This window comes from Micromesistius poutassou, assembly GCF_964030765.1.
Source record: "Micromesistius poutassou genome assembly, chromosome: 3".
Lineage (NCBI taxonomy): Eukaryota > Metazoa > Chordata > Actinopteri > Gadiformes > Gadidae > Micromesistius > Micromesistius poutassou.
This window is the reverse complement of record NC_140273.1, coordinates 16,516,052-16,535,460: the sequence shown is the minus strand read 5'-3', so window position 1 is coordinate 16,535,460 and position 19,409 is coordinate 16,516,052. Positions and strand designations below refer to the sequence as shown.

Genomic DNA, 19,409 nt, shown 5'->3' with positions numbered 1-19,409 from the left:
ATTAGGGATAGTCTAGCAGTAGCATCCTTTCATTAAACGCACATGCCCAAACAGTGTATGTCCTTAATACGTTAGAAAGGTTATTATTTTGAAAATCAATCATAACCATACAGATCAAACGAAAAAAATGTTTTTTACCACCTTGTAGTAACCGTCGTTTAAAATAAGTTCAATTCTGTTTCTGCGGATTTATTTTCTACCTACAAAAGGCGACTCTCCCTTGCGCCGGCAGAGCGGAAGTTATAAGTATACGTGGGTAAGAAAGGTTGGTCTATCCGTGTTGGGAAGCCTATTCCATTAACAGCAGCGATGTCCAATCCAGGGTAACAGGATAATATGTCGCCCAGTCGCCCTTCCCAACCCGTCAGAATAATGGACTTGTTCCGGACCACCTGGCGCGTATAAATGGGAGGCAGAGCCAAAAACCTGTAATGCTGCGCCGGTTGTGGCAGTCTCTTCGGCAGGTGCTGTTTCTGATGGCCCGGAGACCTGATCTTGTCTGTGGGGCTATCCTGCTCAGTGTCCTTCTCATACTGGCTGTCAAGTTCACATGCAGGTAACCACAGTACACCAAAACAACACCTTACGGTGGCTAAGTGACAGCGGATCTATGCGTTGTTATTTAGCTTGTTTGTGGCTAGTTTCAACAGCTGCATCATGTGTATACTTGTTACTCAGCGGTTGTAGTAATAGGCTATGCATACACTACTACGATATGCTGAACGACCCTCTAGTATTTCCATTGATGCCATTGAATAGTGTATTGGTTATTATTTACTTTGCAGTGTGTTTTGGTATACAGGCTGCACACATGCATAACTAATGAGTCAGTCTATGCTATGCGAGGCAGCTGTCAGTTAGCATGACATACTTGCGCAGGTATTGTTAATTTATACATGCATGAGTTTGATATCTGAATATTCTGTACAACAGAAATCCCTCCTTGACTTTTTTTAAAGCCGAGGCTCTTTTAAATTTAGAAAGCAACGGAAAGAGAAACATCAGTTCTGGGTGGATGACTCCTTCAATTGACCAAAACTCTTCACTGTTTTTCTAGCCGTGCTAAGAATGTCGTGGCTGCAGCCCGGCCGCCAGTGCGCTTCTTCTCCGCCGAAGCACCTGTGGTGGACCTCTACTTGGGCCAGTTGGACCAGGTAAGGATGCTGAGAGAGCATGAACAAGATGTGATGTTGCATTAAAAATGATTATATAAAGTCTTTAAAGGGTTTTAGAGTGTTTTAGGAATTCGTGATGAAGATGATGATACTCATCTAGCTGGTGGTTTATTCTCTAACACTACAACATCCCTCACCAGGTGGAGCGACTGAGGAGTGTGGCCGAGGTGTCTCTCATCTTTTTCTACGCACCCTGGTGTGCACACTCCATGGCTGCCCGGCATGAAGTCCAGACGGTGGCCAAGAAGTTGGCCAAACAGGTAGAGCAAGCATGGACGTGGAAGGGATTGGAGGATAATATTATCCAGCTAGAGCGAAGAGCCAGCTAGAACAGACTATAGTATAATTGTTTTTGTAAGTTATAAATAAGTTTTGTTTTTGTTTTTTTAACCTCACTCTTTTTGATGAAACAACCACACAGGTGCAGTTTGTGGCTGTCAACTGCTGGTGGAGCCAGGGAAAATGCCGGAAACAAAATCGTTTATTTCAGTACCCAGTCATCCATCTGTTCTACAAAAGGTAAAGTAGAAGACAACAAAGTTATCACCGTACATTGTTGCTTCTATTGTTAATGTGCATCTGTGATGTTTCTGTCCCAGGTTTGGGCCTATCGACTACAGAGGGCCCTTTATTGCTGCCTATGTGGAGAGCTTTGTGCTCCGAGTGCTCACACCGCTAACCTACCTGCCCTCAAGGGCCACGCTGAAAGACTTTCTCTCCTACCACGAGGTGGGTCCCAGGCTTGGGGTCACGTCCGTTTAGTCTTATCTCTAGACATAGAAGTCCACTGTGTTATTTTCTCCAAAGGCTTTCTTTGAAAAGACCCATCATTTTCTTAATCATATCTTCAAACAAACCATGGCCACCTATTTACACAGAGGTGGTTGCTTGCTGCTTTGCATCAGGCTCTCACAACAAAGATATTCAAAACGTGCGTGTTAACCTTGTTCTACAATCTGCCTTTCTCTCTTGGATCTTCCAGCCAGGAGTAGTTGGATTCTTCCAGTTCAACTCCTCTCCTCAACCCCCAGGGTACCTCACCTACCTGTCCTCTGCCCTGCAGGCTCTCAAGAGGGGTAAGGCCAGCTCAAATATGGCCCATCAATCCCTTTGAACTGGTTACTTTGCATTACAAAGCTCTTGGACTGGACCGTACAGAGCTGTTTTTACTAGTTCTTTTTTATAGTCTCTTAATTCTTCCCTGGGTAAGACCTTGGCAGTGTTTTGAATATCTACAGTCTTGCTGTGTGTGTGTGTGTGTGTGTGTGTGTGTGTGTGTGTGTGTGTGTGTGTGTGTGTGTGTGTGTGTGTGTGTGTGTGTGTGTGTGTGTGTGTGTGTGTGTGTGTGTGTGTGTGTGTGTGTGTGTGTGTGTGCTGCAGATTTCCGCGGTGGCACACGTTTTGGGGTGGTGACCAACAGACAGGTGGCGGAGGCCATCTCCATCCGAGAGGATCAGACTGTGTACCTCCATCGACGATTCAACTCTTCCTTGGTAAAAAAAATGAAAAAGAAGAAATCGAATTACATTTTTGAAGAGGCTCTCTTCAAGTTACAATAACATTGTCTCAAAAAAACCCCCCCAAAAAACCATAAATACTAGGCATAATCATGCTGACTTGTTCCGGATACACAGGCAATACACATGCTGTGTATTGCCTTGGTGGATGATATCGAGAATATGTACCTCATTTAATGCTGCAATCATAGTAACGTGCTGCCGTACCGCATCCCAAGCCCAGCACGCTCATGCCGTTGGGAGACGAGCTGAACCCAATGTCTCCCCTCCCCCTGCAGATCTTCCCCCGGCGGGAGCAGAACTTCACGTCGGAGGGCATCTGCAGCTGGGTGTTCCAGCACCAGGAGAGGGTCCTCCGCTGGCTGCAGCCCCCGGGCACCAAGTCCACGCTGCTGGAGCAGGAGCTGAGCAAAGGACCCGCGCTCCTGCTCTTCATGCCGCACGATCCCCTCGGCTCCGAGGACCACCCCACCCTGAAGCAGGTCCGTTCAGATGGAGTGAACATAAAAGTGCAACGTCTCTCCTGTCTCCTCTTCTCTTGTTCATTACTGTGTGGTTTCAACAAACCCTCGCCTTGTCAGCACCAATCATTGCACACCATGACCATGTTATACGGCCCCATGTGACAATCCACCGCTAATAGACCTTTGGCTTTAACACCCCCCCCCACCCCCCACCTCCCCCTGGGTCTGTGGTTTCCCCCCCAGATGGCGGATGTCGCCCTGCGGTACCACAGCTGCGACAGGAGCGAGCGGCGGCGCTGGCCCGACGCCACTGGGGTCTCGGTGGGCTGCCAGTCGGTGGTGCAGCCGGGGTCGGGCCGCGCCGACGGCAGCACCACCGTGTGCGAGCTGTGCCTCAACACGTCGCGGCCCGGCGCCCGCACCTCGGCCGCCACGCCCTGCTCCTGCCTCTCCAGGGCCCGGGGAGGCGGAGCCGGAGCCCTGCTTCTCCTCCGGCAGTCGGGCGGAGTCGCCGCGCTCCGCCACGCCGCCGCCGCCACCTGCAGCAACTTCCGCTGCGGCTACGACCCGTTCAGCCTGTACAGTGCCTGCTGCAGGCGGCGGCAGCTGGAGCCGCACGGCGCCGCCGCCGCCCTCCTCCCGGAGACGGACTACGTCCCTCCTCCTTCCTCTCCTCCTTCTTCCTCTTCTTCCTCCTCCGTCCCTCCGTCCTTCGGGGAGGTGTTCAACATCACGGGGCTCCGCTGCCGCACCAATAAGACGCTCAACTTCTACGTGCTGGACGTGGCCCTGACCTGGCCCCTGGCCGCGAGGCTGGGGGCGCGGCCCGGCAACGCCAGCGGCGCCCGGCCCGAGGCGGCCCGCGGGCGAGGCGGCGGGCGGGACTGGACGTTTGCCACCATCGTCGACCTGAAGGACGAGGTCCACTACGTCCTGGACCGCAGCCCGACTCACAGTCTGGCCGAGTCCCTGGGTAAGACCAGGGCAGCGTTTCACTATCTTCAGTCTCGTGTATTGAAGTCAGTGTCAGCATTGTGTGTGTGTGTGTTTGTCGTCTTGGCGTCCGTGTTCCAGAGGTCTTCATCAGGAACTTCAGCGCTCCTTACAGCCCCCTGCAGAGGCATCTGGTGGGAGAGACGGGGCCCGTCGGGGCGGCCCCCCCCACAGCAGGGTCCGGGCGTCCGTCCCAGGAGCAGCCCCAGAAGCGGCCCCTCATCGTGGAGCTCACCACCGCCTCCTTCGTCCCCTCCATCATGGAGGCCCACAAGGTAAACTCGGAGCGGGGTGGGGGGGGTGCCACAGTACAGACCGTCTCATGGACACACCATTGTTCTGTATGTAAATGTTTGCATTGTGTTGTTCCTCAAGGACGTGCTGGTGTTTTATTACACCCAGTGGTGTGGTTTTTGCACGGCTCTCAACCACGTCCTCATCCAGCTGGCCCGCTTATTCCAGGGGAACGGCACCGTGACCATCGCCAGGTAGGTTCTGCCGGCTCTGTCGTGTTAACCGTCGAGAGGCCGTAGTGGTGGAAACGTTGCCGATTTTTTAAAACGCGTGTCAAATGCGTGTGTTCTGCGTAGAATCAACGTCGCGCGCAACGACCTCTCCTGGGAGTTCATGGTGGACCATGTTCCGGCCATCCTGCTTTTTCCCAGATACAGGTGAGAGACGCACGCACGCATGCACGCACAAGCACACATAAAGAGCCAAGAGACAGTTTGTATTTGTTGAACTAGTTAGGTAAGACACATGATACAACAGCTTTTAGCTTGGAGGAAAGTCAATGCTTCAACTTGAAAATGTTCAGTACTAATCCAATGTCAAAACATGCAGAGGTAGTGATGATGACTCTGTCTCTCTCTCTCTATAAGATTTACGTCGTAGGATCTATTTTTAAACCGGGGTGACATAATATCTCGACGCTCTTTTGCAGCACTGTTGTCATTCGATAGCTATAGCTACTACTACTACTACTACGACCGCGGCATGCCGTTTTATCTTTCCCGCGTTTGTTTCCAACGACGACGCTCCCACTTGTCCAGGAAACACCAGAGCGTCAAGTTCCCCAGCGACGAGCTCATCACCCTGCCCAACCTCCTGCGCTTCCTCCTGAAGCACACGGCCTCCGCCCACCGCCCGGGGGTCCAATCGGGAAAGAGCCCCACCGCTGAGGGGGCGGGCCCCGACCCCAACCCCGGCCCCAGCCCCAGCCCCGCCCCGGGACCCAGCGCCCTCCATGCGGAGCTCCACCTGCTCCAGGACGAGCTGCGGGCGCTGCACCTCGCCCGCAAGCGGCTGGCGCAGCAGCTGGCGCGGCTGTGGCAGGACAACCAGCCGCTGCTGCTGGAGGCGCGCGGCGTGGAGCTGCAGCGGGAGCGGCTGAAGGAGCAGCACCGCCAGAAGAGCCGGCAGCTGGGCACGGCGGTGCGGCGGCTGCAGGAGCTGGCGGACGCCTCGGAGGGCCACCTGGGCGAGGACAGCACGCTGCTGCGCGCCCTGCTGACGGCGCTGCGGGAGAGGACGGAGAGGGAGGAGGAGCAGGAGGTGGAGGAGCAGGTGGAGGAGGAGGAGGAGGTGGTGGTGGAGGAGGAGGAGGAGGAGCAGGAGGAGGCCGGGAGCGTGGAGAAGTCGGGGGCTCATGACCAGTAAGGGGGCAGATGGCTTTGGGAGAGGGGATCTCTGCGCCGTGAAGGCCACGAGCTGAGGAGGTATAGGAAGATTAAAAATAAAAACTGAAGGGTAGGTCTTGTGTGCTGTGGAACTATACAACTGCTACCTGACGACAGAAATGAGCAGAGGCCGCCAAGAGAAAGACTTAAACGGAAGAACTCTGGGTCACGCGTCGACGGCAGTAGCACAGACTTCTTATTTGCTACGGAGAGCCGTAGGACGCACTACGAGGGGCGACTGACCAAAACGGATCACAGTAGTCTTTTATTTTTCGACTTTTGTTTTCCTTTCTTTTGAGCAAAGCCAACGTAACTCAATAAGCCAATGAAGGTCGGAGGCGTAACTAGAGCCACCATTGCATTACAGCCACGCTGCTACCAAGTCCATAGCCTTCCTTCTCATATGCCCTTGCCGAGTACTGTGCGATCTAAACGTTGTCGCAGGCAACCGATCCCATTCACAACAGACTCTTTTCACAGGGTGTGTCGCCGTAGGACGGGGGGTAATCAGGGGTAATCGCCCGTGACACTGATCCCGGATCTGTTACATAGAAATACACTTGTGTTTGTCCTGCGATGACGCCTCTGTGAAAAGGGTTTATTGAGAGCCACTAATGAAGCTGTTATGTATCTAATATATAATATATGAAGCCTGCTCTTTGTTATGGTTGGCCTGGGGGCTGTTGAACTAATTAATCACACATTTTGAGGGGATGACTTTTATGACACAATTTTCTTTGGTAAATAAATCTATTTTTACATGAATGTCTGAATCACTAAAATGTGCTTGTATTTCTACTTAATAATTCAGGTATGACAAATTGCAATTGTTTACATGTAAAATATTGCTGTTTTTATTGATAAAAAAAAGACTTGATTTCAAGTTCAGTTTGCTCTTGTGTTTAATGGGCATAAACGACATAGACTGGATGAGAGCCAAGTAGCCAACTCTTTCACCATGGGCTCCTTCATTTGCCTGATAATGGAAGCTTCCATTACGCTATCCACCAAGGGGTGACCCTTGGTGCATGCTTGACCCCAACCCACAAATATAACACCAAGTACATGCATTCTAATGTTCTTTCATTTATTTCATACATTTTGGCATTTTATCCAAATTGGCTTACAAGTGAGACTGAGAAAGACCGACTGCAGAAATTCCTGCAAAGTGCTGCACGATCCAGTTTCTAAAAGAAGACCGAGCGAGACGTTCTGCGGGACGTGAGTGCAGATCCAGCGACTACATCATGCGGACGTCAAGGATTTGAAATTGGTGAAGGTAGTCCGGATGCCGGTCGCGATCGAGTCTTTTGAAAATTCTCAAAAGACAAAAAGGTTTTTAGACTAAACAATGTACAATTCTGGAAATAATACGGTTTAGTATAATTACATTGAATAATCTAAAGAGATATATTGATATACATTGCTAAATTTGGCTGAATTATTTAAGCCAGAAGTGGTACTAAATGAAGAGCCACGTGCGAGCCGAAAGAGCTGGCTCCTATTGCTGAGCTGAGCCAAATGACCTGGCTCACTAAAAAGCGACGGAATTCCCATCACTAGAAGGCAGGTAGGATGCAGCCAGCCATGATGCTTTCGGAGATAAAAAGAACACTGGTCATTGTGGGCAGCGCCCGCCCGCCGCTGAATACGCAATTGCGTAGGGCCCCCAGAAGCCAGTTGATTGTTCTGTTGAAGCTCTTGCCTAAACTGGCAACAACTCCAGGTAGATTCAAGATCCCTTCTAAAACGTCTCCCTCTGGTGGTGGTTTGCATTAAAGCCCAGTGAGAGAACGCTTGTAGTTGTCCATAGTGAATTTTGAATACAGTTTCAGTTTAGATGCGAAACATGACAGCAATTCCATTCTAAAAAATCTTTATTCATTTATTGATTGTAATTATATCTGGTTGTAAAAATAATAACTTGTATTAGGTTATATAGAAATGTACTTTGTTGTAAATTATATTTTATAACCATATATCTATATAAAATAAACAGTGTTCTGGCATAAATTACATAAAACATTTTCGAGTGAGTCTGTGCAAGGCCAATGAAGCACATTTATCGTTTATATACTGCAGGGTGCAGTGGTGATTGAGAGCTTTGCAGCCTGTTTCAGAGTGCAGTGATACACAGTGCCCAGCCAATACAAGCACTGGGAAGTGCTTTACAGATCGCCATAGTCAAGGGAAGGAAATGTGGCCTCAACCAATTATTTGCCTGGCAGCATAGAAAAATCAGGATTTATTTCTAAAATAAAAACCACGCTTAAGCTTTAGTTTCTTTACTCTGTTTTCAATGTGAAGTTTAAAAGTTAAACGATCATCAATTAAAATATCTTGAATCAGACTGCCCTGCAACATTACAATGTTAGAAAGATAAGCTAATGTTTGCCTGGCATTAGAAAACAACATCAATTTAGTTTGCAGAATTCAACACAAGTATGAGATCAAACAACCATGACTCCACAATACCAAATGCAGACCGTAAGTGCTCAGGTGATTGACCAAGGGTGGCACAACAGCAGTAAATCAAAAGTATCGCCATTATAAAAATGAAACTGTGCTTAACAAACATTTTGACCCAGTTGTTAACAAAGACAGTGGACCAAAAAAAGAACCCTGAGGGACCCCTAACGCAACATGCAACACACTGGAGGAAGTGCCTTCAAATTCTTTTTTTTTGTGTTACATTTTCACCCCAAGGGTTGTTTTATTTTTCACCCTGATTTTATTTTCACACCATGATTTATTTTTCAGCGTTAATTTTGTTTTTCACATCGCATATATCTTAGTTTTTGTTCCGTTCTATGCAGTTCCCTTAAGGGGCTCTGTATATTCTTTCCTACCTTGAACAATAACCAAAGCCTTTCCTCCTTAGATTTTCCTCTATGAGAATACCTTGATAATGTTTGTTAAATCCAATTGGAGGGCGCCAGCTTTCAATGCTGAGATCCGTTAGTTTGGAGAGAATGTCCTGGGAACAAGTGCTTCTCCGATAGTTTTGGAAGATTTTTGGCAGATGTTGTTTTATGTGCTCGACTAAGGTATTTTCTCTTTCTCATTTTGAATTTCTGCTACAGAATTGCCTTTGAGAACTGCCTTCAAATTATTATTATATAATTGTATTATTATAATAATAATACAATTGGGTTTTTTAATGGTTAATGTTTCAGAAGTATAATTATACAGTTTTCATAAGAAATGGAAAAGCATATATTTTTTAAATTATTTAAACCACCTATTATTATAATTATTATAATTATAAAACTGTATCAAGAGACTGAAGCATGGCAAAGAGTGTCTGTTTTGTCCATATCAGAACAGGAATAATACAGGTTTTTATTAATAAAACGTTATGCTGGCTATACATATACAAAACTTACTCCTGTGGAAAATAAATGTGCATCTTAGATATTTCATATGTACTCCATATTAAATTTACAGCCTTCATACAATCCCTCATTTATAGACATCGATACTTCACTGAAATTACACTCAAATTGAATTAGCATACAAATGCAACTTATTTGTAGCTGCCAGATATATCAGCAGGATTCCATTGACGTAAAGCATATATTGAAGAAACACTAAGATGCAGTCTTCCTCTTTAAACACCAATAGCGTGATTGTGTCTCCTATACCAAAATAGACGAGTAATAGGGATCCCTTTTCCTTCTATAATTTCATTACTACCGGAGCGCCACGCTATACTTGAGTGCCGCGTCAGGTTGACAGGATATGCTGGGATGTGAGGAAGACGAGGAGGAGGGTGAGAAGGCAGAGGATGTCTGGCCTTGTGCCATCGCCACCGGAAGCTGAAACAGAGACGTGCACATGTTAAAGAAACAGACCATCATGGTAGGCCTATCAACCAGCCTCTCATCCATTCACATCAATCACATCACTAACCTGTAGTAGTGGGTGTCGTGGAACCACAGTTGCTGCAGACCCCTGCTGTGGTTCCAGCAGCTGTGGTTCCAGCAGCTGTGGTTCCAGCAGCTGTGGTTCCAGCAACTGTGGTTCCTCCTGCTGTGGTTCCGGCAACTGTGGTTCCAGCAACTGTGGTTCCGGCAACTGTGGTTCCTCCTGCTGTGGTTACAGTGGCTGGGGTTCCTCCAGCTGTGGTTCCAGCAACTGTGGTTCCTCCTGCTGTGGTTCCGGCAGCTGTGGTTCCAGCAACTGTGGTTCCTCCTGCTGTGGTTCCGGCAGCTGTGGTTCCAGCAACTGTGGTTCCTCCTGCTGTGGTTACAGTGGCTGGGGTTCCTCCAGCTGTGGTTACAGTGGCTGGGGTTCCTCCTGCTGTGGTTACAGTGGCTGGGGTTCCTCCAGCTGTGGTTACAGTGGCTGGGGTTCCTCCTGCTGTGGTTCCGGCAGCTGTGGTTCCAGCAACTGTGGTTCCGGCAACTGTGGTTCCAGTGGCTGGGGTTCCTCCTGCTGTGGTTACAGTGGCTGGGGTTCCTCCTGCTGTGGTTACAGTGGCTGGGGTTCCTCCTGCTGTGGTTACAGTGGCTGGGGTTCCTCCTGCTGTGGTTCCAGTGGCTGGGGTTCCACCGGCTGTGGTTCCACCGGCTGTGGTTCCACCGGCTGTGGTTCCACTGGCTGTGGTCACAACGGCTGTGGTTCCACCGGCTGTGGTTCCACCGGCTGTGGTTGCAGCAGGCGTGGTTACTGCACGACCTGTGAGTCCCGGAGCAAGGCTATCGAGCTCAGTCTGTGACTGCCGACTAGCCCAGTCCACCACCACAGGGTCGTTATTATAGGCAGTTAAGTCGTCGGTGTTGGATCCCAGGAGACCTCTGACCTGGTTCACAGTCAGGCTCTGCAGACACAATAGTGGAATGATGTTCACGCACACAGACATAAAAGACGCGATACGAACAACAGCAACCGTAGACCTGATTAGTCTGTTTGTGAGTTTACTTCTGCGTGATTTGGTTTGACCACACGTCACTTACCGGCACAACTTCCGGGTCCAGGCTGGTAAAAGTAGGTAGGTTCATGTTGATGTTGGAATCAGCCAAACGGTCAACGTAGTTCGAATCAGCACCACCTGTGAGCCAGAAATGACAACGGCAAATTGTATGACAAATTGTACCAGCTTACTTTTGTGGTGTGCTCCCTCTACATTGGGTGCGAATTGCGCGTTTGTGGAGGTTTACACACCCAAATAGGACCTGATGAGCTGGAACTCGGTAATGGGTACCGCTGTAGCCCGGGTCGTGCTCTCGAAGGCTTCCTTGGCGATGCTAAACAGCGCTCTCTTGTTCTCTATGCTGCAGCTGGTGGTCGTCAGCTCATTGGCATTTCTGCAACAGGAGAAAACAAGAATAAAAAAGTGTTAAGGTAAAGGGTGGATTCACACACATACTAACACACGCACACGCACACACTCAGATGTACTCACACACAAAAAAACACAAGCACACACATACGTAAACATATGTACACAGACGCACACACAGACGGTTTCACTTAACATTTCAACCTCAAAATATGTTTTTTATAAATTGTTAAGCATTGATGAAAGAAATGTTTCTAAAGGAAATCTATAGTATTTGATTCCTTGTGCGGGCATGTGATTGACAGATGTCCAGATTGGCCAGAATTCTAAAATTGCCTCAAACAGAGGCAGGCGCAGTCAACCAGAACAGATAGTGTCAGAGTTTGGCTTTTAACGAATAGCTGTAAGACGGCTATGGACTTTCTAACAATTTGAACTCAAATTACTGCTCTTAAATCGTACCTAATCTTATGGATCTTTTTAAAAATAATTCAACACAACAGTCAGATATCCGACAGCAAAGTACACAAAGAATATTTGTGTCCATCTTTTATAACACGATATGCTTGTGGAGTCAATTAATAAATCTGATTTTGTTTTAGTAGAACTATGAGTCCAGGTAGCACTTGCTCCTCAGCTACCTGATGCTCTCCGCAGAGATGTTCCTTAGCACACTGACGTCCAGAGCACACAGGTTGGCTCCTCCAATAGAGTTCAGCTCAGCAGTACTCAGACTGTTCCCTGGATGTGTCAGATACTTAGAGATGATAGCCTCAGCCTGAAGAAGAAGAAGAAGAAGAAGAAGAAGAAGAGAAACACAATGTGTCAAGGAGTTTTAGGGCCGATAAGGGCCCCAAAGTTTTATTATTGCAATCTGTGTGTATCTTCATTGGCAAGAGTGTATCAACATTCAAGCCAGCTATTCACCAGAACTAGCTAGAAGTTAGCAATAACAACATTACAATTTCCCGTCTGGGATTGGGAGAGTACATCTTATCGGAATCAAGCGGACTGTTAATCGAACTTGTAAATAAATTAACTTCAATAACGTTCAAGCTAGCAATTCAAAATTATTGTCAATACGTTATCTTCAACAAAGGCTAGCCTTTCAACTGAATTGTGATCTTTTTTAACAACACAGTCTCACTCCGAGAACGTCAAATTCCGACTATTGGCAAGGGCACTTTAGCGTCTGTCACGGGTTGATCCAGGAGTGAATGGGCTGCTGGAGCACCCGCTCTGAACATCAAACATCGCCGGGGATGGCATTACATAGTGTGAATTGAATAGTGAATAGTGAATTGAACCCCCTCTCTGTCTGCAGACGATGCCGAAGGGTCCTTTTCCCGTCAGTGACAGACGCTAAAGTGCCCTTGCCAATAGTCGGAATTTGACGTTCTCGGAGTGAGACTGTTATGGCCCATTGTCTAGGAGCAACAATGAATTGTTGCTCTAGCCACCCCAAAATAGTAGTAGGGTTAGCCTGTTACAATACATAATATTCACATTTTAGGCTAAAGAGAGCATCCCCAATAAAGCAAAGCTTGTTTATTAAACAAACAAAAAAACACTCAGTTCCCCCCGACCTAATGGCCTCGAGATAATGCATCGGCCAAGATGTTATCTGATCTGTGCACATGCATGATTTCGAGGTCATATGGCTGGAGGATGAGACTCCAACGCATCAGACGTTGGTTGGAGTTGCGCATCTTGCTTAAGAACCGCAACGGATTGTGATCACTATATACCGTGATCGGGTGAGACGATGAGCTGAGGTAAACGAATTGTCGAATTGTTGAATGGCGAGGACGAGACTTAGTGCCTCTCCCACTTGACAAAATGGCTACCACCATGAGGTGAGGAAACATATACAAAGTGACCTGAAATATTTGGGAGACCACCACCACTTACAAAGATCATCTGATCGATGGAGTGATTACATCCCACATCCAATGGTCACAAGAAAATTAACTGTGACTACACACAAAGCAGCAACACACAAGTGGCTCAACAAAAGTGGACTGCAACTACCACAACACAAAAGGGACACAATGTAGAACCACTACAACAACAAATGTTGCCAACTTAAAAAGTTACTCTAAAGTTGCAACCAAACATGACCCAAATGTGGAGTGCAAGCACCACCAAGAGTCCACTACCTGTTACTGCACACAAAAGCGGTCCTCAGTTAACAATCTTACACTTTCTCCGCCTCGAATCTTAGGTGAGAGTTACATTATAATGAGAGGCCAATTCAGCGATTTGGTCTCTGGTTAAGTTGGTTAGTAACGTCCCATCAGGATTATCGATAAACGCTTTGACAGACACCATAGGTGACTTTACTTAGTTGGTAGAAAACACTGAAATAAATCAGCGGTCTCAAGGTGAGCGCTAATGCGACCCACGAAAAATCGGAACGATTTTAGAAGTAGCCCTAGCTACGGATTTAAGCAAAGCTTAACAAAGTGGTGTTCAAACCACGGGTGAAGTGCACAGGAGTCAAGCTATGGTCAAAGCTTAACCAGCACACAACACAGCACTGCATAACAATGCAGATCAATGCGTCACACAAAGGCAACGCACAACCCCCTTAAAGCTCTAGACACGCGGTAATGTTTTGAACAAACAGCGTAACCACGCAAAAAGTCTTGGTCAAACAGTCAACCAGCCACGGTAAAAACAGCAACACAGAAATAGAGTGCAAACGGAACTGTGCACGTAACTGGATCAGCGGAGTTCCCTCCTCCCTAAACTGAAAACTCTATGCCTAACTTATCTTCTGGCCGTACTGAGCTCGAGGTCTTCCATGGACCCCCTCCTCAGATATTGCCCGAAAAAAAGTGAAAAAAACAAACCTACAGGAACTCCACTCACCCAGGAATGAACCTACCTTCTTCTGCATACTTGCCAAAAACCTGTTTATATGTTAGATGGCGAGACTTTAAAAGAGCCAAATTCAAAATCTTGTGACGAAGAGTCAGAAGACACGGATACGAGCCCCCAATCAATTCATTGTTGCTCCTAGACAATGGGCCGTAACATGAATTGATTGGGGGCTCGTCCGGGAGACAGAGACTGTGTTGTTTTTAATGGTGATTCTCCGTCATTTAGACGCAGGGTTGCCAACTCTCACGCATCTGGCATGACACTCACGCTTTCAGCATAAATCTCACGCTCTTACGCACACTCAACAAATGTCACGCAACAATCCCGTCCGCCCGCAATCCAACATTCAATCCGTCAACAATTCCACCCCTGTTATAATGTAAGCATTATAAGATTCTACAGAGTCTCCCTCCAGCTAAAAACCAAAAGTTGGCAACCCTGTAGACGGGACTTAAGAGAATTGTAGTACCCATGGTAATCCCATGAGAACCGCGGTGGCAGTTTCATACAAATACAAAACAAAACAACAGTCTACCCATAATGACAAATCATTTCACTATTAATTAAAAGTAAACACTGACCAAAATAACATTACTTCTAACATAATAACCAACATTCCAATTCTCCCATGCTGCCAAAATGGCGGCGGCCATTTCGATGTGACGTTGCGACGTACAAGCCCTACTCGACAAAATTGTAAAGAAGTAAGTGTCCACAACATTCAAGATAACTGTTAGTTGTGCTGCTCACCAAGGTCAGATTCCACTCCCCATTGGCGGTGTCCATCAGATCAGACAGCGTGTCGATCTGGGTGATGGTCCACATGCTGATGTCCTCACTGGTGGCTGTTCGAGATGCCGGTCCGAGGACCTTCACCTGGTTTTCTGGGATGGACGACGTGGAAGCGTATGCCTGAGGGTGGTAGAACCAACATTAGCGCGGGCTAATCTTAAGGGGTTGTTTTGTTGAAGGGTCCAATCGGCGTTGTTATGAGTGGCTCAGCTAACGCGCTGACCACATAGGGTGGAGGGCCTGGTTGCGACCCAGGTTTGAATGCGTCCATTTGCTACATCACCCAGTGGCATAACATCATGATCTGGGCCCCGGACAGCTGCACCGGTTGCACCGTCGATATTTACGCCACTGACACTGCACTCTTCTTGAAGGCATAAAAGGCCCATAAAATATATATAAAAAATAAAATAAATCTTAGAGCACATACATTTGTGATGATGGATTTGATATGAATAATACATAACTCAATTGCAAAAATATTTCCTGTAATATCTGACAAGAGGGTCCTTTGACAGCAAGATCATCTCAGATAATGTGTTCTACATGATCCAGTCCAAATACAGCAATGATCAGCCTCAATACAGCAATGATCAGCCTCAATACAGCAATGATCAGCCACAATACACCAATGATCAGCCTCAATACAGCAATGATCAGCCTCAATACACCAATGATCAGCCTCAATACACCAATGATCAGCCTCAATACACCAATGATCAGCCTCAATACAGCAATGATCAGCCTCAATACAGCAATGATCAGCCTCAATACACCAATGATCAGCCTCAATACAGTGAAATGGTCAATATGTGTCAGCTTGGTATGATCTGGTTCATGGTTTTAGACTTTAGGTCGACCTCCAGTCAGAACATAACCATGTCATTGTCTCCATGGTGTCTCCAACACCAGCAAGCCAGGTAGGCGATTGGGATCGCCTACCTCTTGCAGCTTGTCGAGAACGATTCGGAGGTACTCCGCGTCATCCACCGCCTGCGTGATGGCAGCAAGGTTGTCTTTGGTGGTGGCCGCGCTGAGGCAGCTGTTGAACTGGCCCGCGGTGGTGTAGTCGAAGGGGAAGGTCGGGTCGCTGATGGTGACCTGTGTGATTATCCCCGTGGTGCATTCCTCATCTAGAACCCCCCCCAAAAAAAAATATATATATATGAAATCCCAAAGAAAAGATAACATTCCTTATTGACTTATAGACATACAAATAAAATGATACACTTTTATATCCCTGCTTTTATGATTTGTTATGTATGTTGCAATGCAAAGTATTTCATGTTTTTTAAGCACATTCCTTAGAATTGACTTATTTGTATTCTGTTTCTCATTGTCCAGCCACTAACCAGGCTCCCTCTATTTGGTGCGATAGCGCTCTAACCCCATTCTCCTCATAGTGAAACAAACTAGAGATATAGACCTCTGAAGAATAAGTCCCGCCTCCGAGGCTCCCGGTTCCCTCGGTCAAATGTCAATGGGAAAACCTAAAAAATCATATATTCCTATACTCTATGGGTCAGCTTAACGTCTATTGTAACCTTTTTAGCTTTACATTAAATACATTATTAATTTATTAAGGACATGCAATTATAACATAGAGCATTTATGTAACAGAACTTGCAGAATTGTTTTTTGAAAATTGTTTTTACGCGATCTGATTGGCTGGGGTTTTTGAGCGTGTCTACCTACCTACCCAGCTAACTCGTCCCATACACTCATTGTGAATTGGAGTCTTCCACAAGGCTTGGCAGACCTATGCTAAAGCTAGCAAGCTAGTCATGTGTTTTGTGGCTTTGAAGGAGTATAGGGCTGGGATGTGTTGGGTTGGAAATTGTATATTCAGCCTGCGCTAGCTTTTCTGAGAGACCAAGAGGAACGTACCGGCGGCCCTCGTTCTCCGACTTCTAATGGAGGCCCGTATTTCTCTTTTCAGCCTTCTTTTCTTTTGTCGGCTCACTCCATCTTCTCTGAGAGTTCTCAAGAAGGTTCTGAGGAATCTCCTCTTAGTTCTCTGAAAGTGTCAGGGAAACAATGGTAGAACTTTATCCTCTGTTTGATTTACCGTTGCAACAGACAAAAGTCTGTTGTACATTATCTAGAATCTTGAAATGCACACATATATGACTCATGTCATGTGTCACATGACATACCGTGTCAAACTCCTCATAGAATGTTCTGGTCAGGTAGAGCGGTAGTATTCCCAGGTCCGTCAAAGTCTGGCCATCCCATGTACTACGAGCCCTGAGAACAACAATCAAAAAATCAACAATAGACAAACATCAACAAAAAAACTGAAAAGAACACGCCCCATATGGCTAAATGTAATGTTCCTATTTAAGCCAAAAGGAAACCTGTTTTACCACAGGGTTTAGGATGTCGGTTTAAATTACCCATAGATTGTGTTCCCAGACAATAGCTGGGTCTCCATTGCAGTCACTTGTTCACTAGTGAAGTCTTTACAGTTTTTGAGCTTCTCCAAGATCGACGGGTCTGACTTAACAATGACTGTACTGTCAAGAGTGCAACACATGTTCCCCAGAACCATCACGTTGTCCCTACTCAGCCCACTGCCCGTTATGCCCTGATGAGAAAAGAAAATAGATTATATTACAGAGTCAAATAAGCATAGTTATATCTGCCAGCCATAATCAAATATCAATGGACTTTATAAACAATAATGGGTGTGGTATGCGATGATGGTATAATACAAAAATTGCCCCTGCTATACTTGTGTTGTCTGTATATTGTTACTGGACGTACCAGACAGCTCTTGGCGTTGGTAAACAGTTCAGCCTGCTTGAACTGGAGCGTTGTTGAGAAAACAGAGAAATCGGCATCTGCCAGCTCTTGAAAGTATGATCTGCAATTTGCTTCTGGCACCAAAGAATAACTTGAAATTGAAAACACAAACAGTGATATTAAAAGTGAGAAAGATTTTGTTTCTTGTGCGGAAAAAAATTGTAACACATGAAGCAATATCAAAATAAAGCGTTGATCTTTTCTTTCTGCCCCTTATCAATGACAAGCTCTTGCGGCGCTCACACAATTGGTAAAAGCTTTGACAAGTTTTTCTCTCGTCGTTCTTCGCTAAAAAACGTTCAGGATTTAGGGGGTTGGACTCACCTGTAGTAGAGCAGTACATCAGGGGGGTAGAGTTGAAAGCTGGTCACATCCGCCTCATTTTGGATAAGGTTGTACATGCAGGTCAACTGGGAGTGAGACAAGCGAACACAATCACATGATTAACCTCCCGTTGGAATAAACAACACCATTCCCTGCCATGAGTGGTTGTCTCTGTGGGTCTGTTCTGTGTGGTCCCGCCTACCTGGGTCTCCTGCAGTATAACCCGTCGCCGGCCTCTCCTTCTGCAGGCCTTGACCAGCCTAGGGATCCTTGCCTTGGTCAGAGTCACTACTTGGGTGCACGTGAATCCTTGGAGGATTGAAGAGGAAATACTACAAGCGCAAAGCACACACACAAAAACACAGACACACACAAACACATATTCAGACAAACACACGCAAACAAGGATGAAAAACGCACACACACACACACACACACACACACACACAAACCCAATATTATTGAGCACTGAAAGCTAAAAACAGATTAATTACACAAAAAATACAGAACATTGTTTGAAATTAAAAATCTCACTCGTCCTCTTGATCTTGCATTCCAGTGGCAACCGTGGCAAAGAAGAGCTCCGCCTAAAGAACAAAATACTTTTGTACTTTTGTTCTTCTTTTTTTGATAACAAATCTGTAATCAGCATAGTGGTTTCACATGTTTTGGCCCCTACCTGCTGCTTCCTCCATGTCTTTCTGTTGAGTTTCGTGACGATCGTGGTGCTTTGAAAAAGCAGCGAATAAAAGCGTGGTATCTCTGTCGCCAGGTCATCTGGAACGTTGTCTACGATCCCCGTGCCGCTAGTGTTCACAGATATAATCTAGCGGGACAGGGGAAAAAAAGTGTGGCAGGTACGGCTGAAGTTATCATCAAATCAATTTTTTTTAAATACCTGACAAGCAAAACGCGATCTCGTGGCGGGTTTGTCCTCAGGTGACCACATGAAGAGCCAAGGCTTGAGCTGTGCAAAACGGTGTTACTAGCCGGAGGCCTCGGCCTCTACCTGAGTGACGAAGGTCTGCTGGACGATTGTCGGCGCGCTGCTGAGATGCGTCAGGAACGTGGGATTCTGGGAAGCGCTGATCAGCTCTGTGCCCGAGATGCCGCCGAAGACCGAGGAGGGAACGCCGACCACGAGGGATCCCAACATGACCAATGACGACTGGTCGGTGATCTGGATGTACAGGGGGACACCATTCAGAGCGTGAAGACGATAGACGGTCTGACGGAAGCGTCCTCGTTCGCTCCCACACACGCTGACACACATGAACCAACGTATACAGCGGTTTATAGAGAAAGGTTCCCTGGCTGACCTAAAGACTGGATGATGGAAGTCTTTTGAGAAATTTAGAAACCTTCTAGTCGAGGATTTTTTTGTAAAAAGCTGCAGTAGAAAAGTTAAGCAGTGCAGCTGCTTAAGTTATCTGTAAATCAAAAAAACAGCACAAAACAGCAACAACACTGTCCGCCACACCCACACCCAC

General features: G+C 46.7%; 2 protein-coding genes across 2 annotated transcripts in view; one reads left to right on the top strand and one right to left on the bottom strand.

Annotated features, from left to right (window-relative positions):
- Positions 1–285: 285 nt before the first annotated feature.
- On the top strand, positions 286–6,694 carry txndc11 (thioredoxin domain containing 11). The gene is made up of 13 exons (XM_084465766.1): positions 286–556; positions 1,058–1,154; positions 1,316–1,435; positions 1,597–1,694; positions 1,775–1,904; positions 2,158–2,251; positions 2,556–2,668; positions 2,971–3,174; positions 3,400–4,129; positions 4,231–4,424; positions 4,525–4,637; positions 4,740–4,820; positions 5,202–6,694. Exons 1-13 carry the CDS (start codon positions 432–434, stop codon positions 5,806–5,808), a joined length of 2,706 nt encoding a protein of 901 aa, XP_084321892.1. The 5' UTR covers positions 286–431; the 3' UTR covers positions 5,809–6,694.
- A 2,860-nt stretch (positions 6,695–9,554) lies between these two features.
- Positions 9,555–19,409, bottom strand: part of LOC311341071 (uncharacterized protein) — a gene marked incomplete at both ends in the record, with an annotated part of 30,521 nt that continues 20,666 nt past the window's right edge. Inside the window, 16 exons of the mRNA XM_084465982.1 lie at positions 9,555–9,646; positions 9,891–10,650; positions 10,787–10,881; positions 10,995–11,137; positions 11,754–11,890; positions 14,749–14,910; positions 15,733–15,923; positions 16,678–16,807; positions 16,947–17,037; positions 17,187–17,377; positions 17,557–17,686; positions 17,920–18,005; positions 18,122–18,251; positions 18,454–18,506; positions 18,599–18,745; positions 18,929–19,099. Coding sequence (XP_084322108.1) covers positions 9,555–9,646; positions 9,891–10,650; positions 10,787–10,881; positions 10,995–11,137; positions 11,754–11,890; positions 14,749–14,910; positions 15,733–15,923; positions 16,678–16,807; positions 16,947–17,037; positions 17,187–17,377; positions 17,557–17,686; positions 17,920–18,005; positions 18,122–18,251; positions 18,454–18,506; positions 18,599–18,745; positions 18,929–19,099 — 2,709 coding nt within the window. The remainder of the gene's footprint in view (positions 9,647–9,890; positions 10,651–10,786; positions 10,882–10,994; positions 11,138–11,753; positions 11,891–14,748; positions 14,911–15,732; positions 15,924–16,677; positions 16,808–16,946; positions 17,038–17,186; positions 17,378–17,556; positions 17,687–17,919; positions 18,006–18,121; positions 18,252–18,453; positions 18,507–18,598; positions 18,746–18,928; positions 19,100–19,409) is intronic.